General features: G+C 31.8%; 2 protein-coding genes across 2 annotated transcripts; one reads left to right on the forward strand and one right to left on the reverse strand.

Annotated features, from left to right (window-relative positions):
• Nucleotides 1-357: 357 nt before the first annotated feature.
• On the forward strand, nt 358-1,798 carry LOC106337658. The gene is made up of 2 exons (XM_013776779.1): nt 358-1,076; nt 1,439-1,798. The coding sequence occupies exons 1-2, from the start codon at nt 691-693 to the stop codon at nt 1,683-1,685; spliced, it is 633 nt and encodes a 210-aa protein (XP_013632233.1). The 5' UTR covers nt 358-690; the 3' UTR covers nt 1,686-1,798.
• A 53-nt stretch (nt 1,799-1,851) lies between these two features.
• LOC106337657 (phosphatidylinositol:ceramide inositolphosphotransferase 2-like) lies at nt 1,852-4,220 on the reverse strand. The gene is made up of 12 exons (XM_013776778.1): nt 3,942-4,220; nt 3,777-3,866; nt 3,472-3,558; nt 3,320-3,388; nt 3,156-3,236; nt 2,995-3,066; nt 2,864-2,924; nt 2,694-2,793; nt 2,525-2,620; nt 2,390-2,436; nt 2,203-2,309; nt 1,852-2,112 (listed from the first exon to the last, which is right to left on the reverse strand). The coding sequence occupies exons 1-12, from the start codon at nt 3,972-3,974 to the stop codon at nt 2,038-2,040; spliced, it is 918 nt and encodes a 305-aa protein (XP_013632232.1). The 5' UTR covers nt 3,975-4,220; the 3' UTR covers nt 1,852-2,037.
• Between the last annotated feature and the right edge of the window lie 3,853 nt (nt 4,221-8,073).

The following is an 8,073-nucleotide window of genomic DNA, read 5'->3' on the forward strand; positions in this document are numbered from 1 at the left end:
CAATGTACATAGACCCAATTGTAAACCGTAGATGGTACAAAGTACAATTCAATCCAAAGAGATCAGGCCGTGATTAGATTGGTCGGAAGAAGGAATGGGTCAAAGTAAATCCAAAACAGGATATATTCTATAACGTAATGACATAACCACCCCTGTATTTTTCTATTTTTGCTTGTTTTTCAAAAAGAATTGAGGATAGAATGGGGCTTTCAACTATGAAATTAATTTTTCCTTCGATCCCGAAATATCAGCCGTTGGATGCGGTGCACATAGCAAAGATGAAGATCACGTCGCTTAAACGTTGTACAAAATCTCTCTACTCGGAACCAACATCCCTTAAACTTGGGTAGAAACTTGTTCCCTTTTCTCTTTTTTTATTTATCTCTCTTTAATCTGTCACTATTTCTTTTTGTTATATATAACAGTTGATTCTTGATCCAAGAACAATATCTTCTTCCTTCATAACATAGTGACATCATCACTCTGTTCTCAAGCTTGTTCCTGGTCCACCACCACCATCACTTACTCCTCTTTCAAATTCGTTACACACTTTCTCACAAATTAAATCATTTTAAAAGTTTTTAAGTTGGAGAAAATCACCAAATCCACCTAAACCCATTTCTTTAAATCATTTCATTTCTATTACCGTGGCATTAAAGAAAAAACCACATAATCTTCCAGCTCAGTATAATGACAGAGATCGATTTAGAACAAGGAGCGGCGTACGGTTATCACCGCCGCTCGTTCGGTGGAAGTGACGTCAGCGTATATTATTCAGACGGGGAGGACATGACGTCATGTTACTCATACTTCTATTCGACCACGGGAGTAGGACCGTACGAATACGAAGGAGGAGAGTCGAGGAAAGTGTCGTCCGTGATGAGTTCCTCGGAGATGGATGATGATGGGGGTGATGATGCGACGGCGCTGCCGGAGAAAGACTGTAGGATATGTCATTTAGGGGTGGCGGAAACGAGCGGTGGAGGTGCGATGGAGTTAGGGTGTTCGTGTAAGGAAGATTTGGCTATTGCTCATAGACAATGTGCCGAAACTTGGTTCAAGATCAAAGGCGACAAGTTAGTAACCTACTTTTAGCTCCTCTTTATTTTTTGGTTTAGTGGTTCTACTTTTGTTTAATTGAGTTCTTAATTACTTTTAAGAAAAAAAAAAACAAAATCTTGAAATTTTGTTATTAACGTGTTCAAGATCTTGTTATGAATCTTTTTGAAACGAATTACGGGGTTTTATTGTTTTATTTTACTCTTTAGTTATACTTTTTTTGGACGTTTTATTGATTTCTATTTAAAAATAATAAGTTATATAATTAAGCACGTAATTTTTTTGGTGTTGATGTGTTATATGCACATGTTGTCGTGACGACTTAAACATCAAATCCTTGTTAGATTATAGGAAGATTAACATATTTTTACTGAAACAGAATCTGCGAGATTTGTCAATCGGTAGCGAAAAACGTGGGCGGTGCAAACGAGATGGTTACGTCAACAGTGGACGAAAGAGAGGTGAGAAACGGTGGAGGCGGTGAGGAGACTGCGGCCGTAGCAGCAGCAATGGCGATAGAGAACAGGTGGCAGCCACAGAGAGTGGTGAATATAGTGTTAGCTTGTATGGTCTTTGGCTTCGTCGTGTCATGGCTCTTCCACTTCCATGTTTCATCTTCTTCTTGAAACTTTTACATACGCTCTTTCTTTGCATTCAAACAACATATTTTTACCATATATCAAAAGAGTTTTTGATTCTTTGTATATATGTAAACAAACAAAAACTATTTACTCTTTGCAACCGAAACCTTTTTGTTATAAATAAATAAATAATGATTAAATCTGGAGAGGATAATAAAAGCAACGTTTCTTATAATAATAAAATTGACAACAAAAATAAAAACAACGTGATCCAACAAGACATTGCTTGGGGGACAAGGAACTGAAAAATGTACAGAGTAGCATAGCCCTAACATCTCTCTATAAGAGTTCTCTTCATGAACAATGACCAACATGTCTTCATGTCTGGTGCGAGTTTTCATGCGCCATTCAATGAGTTATCAGTGTGAACTCCGTTGCTATCTATCTTCCCGTTCACTTGAGCCCTTGGTCTCTAAACACAACCGAAAGAAAAACATGAAAAAGAACATTAAATATCAAACTATGCGACTGGTTCAGACAAGACAGGTTCAGATGCTCTTACCCAATCAGCAGGATCAACACCGTTCCCATTCAACAACTTGTGGTTCTCTTCTTTCGTTCTGTCTTTCGAGATTACTGGGAGCAACACTGTGGTCCGATCTGGTAACTCTGATGTACGTAAAAGAAGAAGATATGAGGAACCGAGTCTCTCTTCCAAAACAAGACCACAAGAAAAGATACGATCAAACCTGGTAGTTTCTTGTCCAGACAAAACACAACCAAGTTAACGGTGTACCTAAACGGAGAAAGAATCAAAAACAACAATAAGTCATTATCTTTGTATCCAGTTGCGGTTAATTTGTTGCTTGATGGGCAAACCATACCAGGCAACAACAACATCGACAGTGTAATGTTTACGGGAGGCAATGATCAAGAGGCTCTGCACGAAAGCAAAGAGCCAACCAAACAGCTTTATGAACCTGAGACAGAAGGAGTGATGCAGAGATGTCTTTTTACAAAGTAAGCTTTTAAAGAGTTGAAGAAGTTTTATACCTTTTAGTGCCGTACTTGTGGTAAGTGAGGACAAAGACTAGCGTGAATATCATATGCGATGAGAAGATCAGGTCTCCACATCCGTACATCACCCCATGAGCTGATAAGATTAACATCATCACATGAGAACACAAGCAAAACTAAGAAGATGCGTGTGGATGCAGACTCACGGTTAATCTGGAGAACCTCAAGAGGGCTTTTGGGCCATGGCAACGTGGAAACTTTAGAGCCCTGTAGCAGCAAAAGTTGGAAGAACACATAAGCTTAATTATTCATTCATGAGGATCTCAGTTGCTTTTACCTCACGACAGTGATAGTTTGGACCAGGAAGCTGAGTGGAATAGAAGGTTATAACACGGAGAAACTGACATGCCTGAAGACAGAAACATCGTCAAACTTCAAAATTGACTAAGACAGCAAGCTTAAACTATCTACAGTAGATTGTAAGGCAAAGGCACTTACAACTAAGAAAGCTAGAACTCTGCACCATATCAAGACGGTGTATATCTTTTTGCTCTTCAGGATGAATGGATGGAAAGTCCACTGAAAAAAGAAAAGGCTCAAGGAGTTATCAATATCGAAAAGTCCAGTGAAGAAAACTATGAATGTTTTATAGAGAGACTCACCAGGAAAAAAGAAACAAATACAGTAGTGAATACCGTTTCACTTATGTAGCTTTTCTCTTGACCAAGCTCCTATACAATGGAATAACCAAAGCTATAAAGAGATCTATTGACTGAGCGTATGTATATATAGCTGGAAAGGTCTGAGATGAGACCGGAAGAAGAAAGAAGCCAAGATCCTGGAGAGTCGGTCCAGGGCGATGAATGTAATGAACTCCTTTAGCAGCTAAACCATGAATGTACTGCACACAACAACATAGAGTCACAAACTCAAGAAACATGTATAATCCAATCTACATTGTTAAGACCACAACAAACACTAACTATTTTGGTTAAGAACAGCGAAAGCTTTCTCCCAAAGTTTACCATTTATAGCAAAACCATTGATCATACTTTCAATAAAAAATTAGAAACAAGAGTCATCATTGACAAATTGACAACAACAACAAAAAAAGCTCACCTGACAGATAATGCCAGCGAGAAGGTACTTCCAGTTCTCAGCGAGAAGACCAATTTCTGTTGTTATCTCCGAGCAAAACCTCTTCCACAGCTGTTTAAAACAAACCAAATTAGTCAATAATGTGAAACACTCAGAAGCTGAATCACGAGAAGAAAATGGGGGAACCTTGGAAGATTCACGACGAATGTAAAGAGTCATCTTATTCTTCTTCTTGTCGTGTCTCAATCATTTAGCTCAAAACCAAAACACTCCACATGAGGAAAAAAAAAACTCAAATCTTTGTATAAAGTTCTTTTGGTCTTTCGCCTGAAAAATGTATTCAGGGGTCAACGATCGAGACGGTCAATCGAAGATTCAAGAAATCGAAGATGAAAGTTTAAAAGTTGTTCAAGTAGAAGAAGAAACGAGATTTCCTTTTGCAGAATCTGAGATTTAAAAGGGCCAGTTCTACACGGAGAAACGGTTGAACTGAAATTTCAATTTTAGACAAATTAAAATCATTTTGAACAAAAAAATACGTGCACAGAATTAAAAAAGACACAAAAAATTAAAATCATTATTTTATACATATTTTTAGAAAAAAAATTAGAGATATAAATATTTAGTGAGATTGGAATTCTTTAAAATGCGTCAATAACAAACTAATCAGGATTATTTTTTTTTAAGTGGTTGCTATTCTATTTTTTGAGTGAAAAATATATAGTGATTAACAGAAAAATAAGATTAATTATTTATAGAGTAAATTTATTGTTTATTCAATTATATGTAGAGTGAAAGTTAAAGTACATTGAAGTGTTTTAAACCAATTAGAGTATTCTTAATAGTAAACAAGTCCTACCCTCAAAATTATCAGAAATGGACTTTCTCAATAAAACTAAAAAGGAGTCAATGGTCACGACATGAAGAACCCACCAACCGTTATTGACGCTTTGTTTTCAACCTCCAAAGGTGATGTCGGGTGAGTAGAGCTAGTAGTGGCCAATTTGCATCATAATACAAAGGTTTAAAATTATTAATTTAGGATTAACACTACACGTGGTGGGACATGATTTTGGAGGAAGGAGCATGTGGGACTGTGTGCAGTTGGGTAAAGTAGGCCGGGGACGCACCTGATATCCAAGCAACTATAAAGTATCCGGATTCGATATTTATCCGGCGGATCCATAATTTTACTATTTTTATCCGGATCCGAGGTTCTCAGATATCCGAATGTCGGATATCTTTTTAAAAATTGTAATATCCGGCAGATATTCGGATCCGGATTTGGATCTTTAAAATAAATAAAAAATAATATTAATATATATATAAAATATTTTAAATATTTTAAAAAATATATATATAATATTTTTAATTATTTCTATATATAATATTACAAAATTTACATAAAATTTACATATACTATTATAAAAATAAAATATATTAAATAAAGTTAATTTTTATACATAGATATTACTATTTTTGAAATAATTATTAATAAAATTTATGGATCCGGTTATCTGGACTAAAAAATTAAGATATCCGGATCCGGCTTTGACGGATCCAACATTTTACTATCCGGATCCGGATTCGGCCCCTCCGGATATCTGGATTTTCGGATCGGATCCAGATCGAATCTGGATTTCGGATAAAAATAGGCCTAGGGTAAAGCAGTGAAGCATGTCTGTCAAATACAGTTGTATCCTCACATCAGTTGAGCTGTCGGTCTGGATGTCTATACTCAATTAAACAAAAAAAAAAAAAAAACTATTCTTTCTATTTTTAAAATAATGATTTCTTTAGAATGTTCATACCCACGTTAGATAAAAATTATCATAATTTTCAACTCAAAATTATTTAACAATGAATGTAGTATAAGTCTATTAGTTACAATTATTTTATTAGATACTAATTTTAAATAATGTTTTCTTAAAAGAATTTTTATATCATGTTAAATACTCTTTCGGTTCATATTATATGACATTTAACTCAATGCACGAATAAATAATTTATTTAATTATTAATATAAAATAATAAAAGTACAATTGGTTAAAAAAAATTGGATTTGTGAAAACAACAACAAAACTTCCTTAAATTATCATATGTATTGAAATGGGAGGTAAGAAAAATCTATCATAATTTTCAACTCAAAGTTATTTAACAATGAATGTATCTTATAATCTTCAATTCGAAGCAGCAACCCTCATATGTTGTTAACATTCAAGCAAACCACATAACAAGTAGTTAATTTTCTTACCTTTAGACTGATATAAGAGGTAGATTCATACTTAGATGCATGTAGTATTAGTCCATTAATAACTAGATATAAGCTTAAATTAACCAATAATGATTTGATGATTTGTTTTTATTAGCTGATTTGAAGATGTTGAAGGTACAAAATGCATTTTCACTATTTTTATACACCACAAAGTGCAAACTATAAACTACTAGTGGTTGGCCTGCCTTACGGGCGGGGAAGTTTACACTAAAACAATTTTATATTAAAATATATTTTTATTTTATTGATCGAAGAAATATTTTAATTTCATTAATCAAAAGGTAATTTTATTCTATAATATTTTTTTGGAAATTTACTTTAAATTGTATTAATAAATATAATATGTTTTTATTTTAAAATCAAATTGTAAATTTATTAATTTTTTCTGGTTTTGAGTTGAAAAGACCACTAACATATTTTTGTTAGTGAACTTAAAATTATGAAATTAAACATAAAGTTTTATATTTAGTGCTTTTAAAGTTTTGAAATAATTCTACATCAATAAAATCTAAAGTTAAAGTTGTAAAATTTACAACTTAATTTTTAAAGCAAAAAATTCAAATCTACGTCCCTATTAATCAATCCCTTAGATTTTCATATGTATCCAGTACTCTTTTATTTCGGCTAATTAGAATCTTTTGTTTTCCTATTTTTAATATTGGGAAACCATTTATATAAGTTATTTTGATACATATTTTATATATTTAAAATCTTAACTAATGTAGTATGTGTATAATTGGTCATTTTGTTTGAGCAAAATTTTCTTATAAATATGTTTTGAAGGGTTTTGCAATTTTTCGTATATTAACAACAACGGTTACAACTATGAGATGATACTTATTTATTGTAAATATTTATTTTTCTAGTTGTTGAATTTTACTTAACCAAGCATTATTTTATTTTAAAAAGAATATGTCATAAAACAGAAAAAGAAAGGAAAACGACAATATAAATTATTAAATACGTGCATGAATTTGTTTCATTTATACGTAAAAATATTTATGTTATGAAAGTGTTCATATTTGACCATGCACTTGCATGAAGTGTTATATTTTCTTAATTTTTAGCATGAAATTGTTATATGCTTGAATTTGTGTGAAGTGTGAACTTATATACATAAGAATTTAGACTCTCTGTAAAATTAAAATTAAAATGTAGTTCTAATATATGATGTTTAAAATGTTTTTAAAAATCTGATTCCTAAATCCATTGGTTTTTCTAGATAACATGGTAAGAGGAAAATATCATACATAAGTTGCTTCGCGCGGGAGAGTAAATATTTTTAATTTAATGTTTGGTATTTGTTTATATTTTAAAGTGTTTTGGTTTTCATTTATGGTGTAATATATTTGTCAATTTTTCATTATGATTAATATTATCTGTTTCTGTTATGTTTTTATTGTTGACACAATTTCTTTCTCATATGCATATGACCATTTTCCTATGCGGTTATAGAAATGGGGCTAATGTGTTTATAATGCAATTTTTGTAAATAAAAATATAGGTAAAATTAATAAATCTTTAAAAGTTATGATGATGTATTTGATTTTAAAAAGTTTTTGATGGGGTGACAATCTAAGAAAATATTAAGAAAATCTATTTTCCTATTATAAATTTACATTATTAGTATTAGTGTATTTTTGTTATTGATGTTTATTTTCTAAGTTTGAGTAGATATTATTATATTTCTTTGCTTTCCCGTTTGGAAGTTTATCTACATGGCTGTTATTGTAATATATTTAGTGCAGATAACAATACAATAACTTTTAATATGGTGTGTAACATCTTTCCTAGTTATATATCAACACAAATATTTATTTATATTTTCTAAGAATAAACTGAACCAAAGTGTAAGTAATTTTATCAGCCATACATATTTTTTTGGTTGGCAAGATTGATTATGCATTTTTAATTATGTCATCTATATATATTTAAAAATCCCTTAATAAAATACATATTATCTTGTATCGAATAAAACTATTCAATGTAATCTATAATATATCAAAACTCTAAGACAATTATAATAACTTCTCTTTTTTTTTG

This window comes from Brassica oleracea, chromosome C4 (genome assembly GCF_000695525.1).
Source record: "Brassica oleracea var. oleracea cultivar TO1000 chromosome C4, BOL, whole genome shotgun sequence".
Lineage (NCBI taxonomy): Eukaryota > Viridiplantae > Streptophyta > Magnoliopsida > Brassicales > Brassicaceae > Brassica > Brassica oleracea.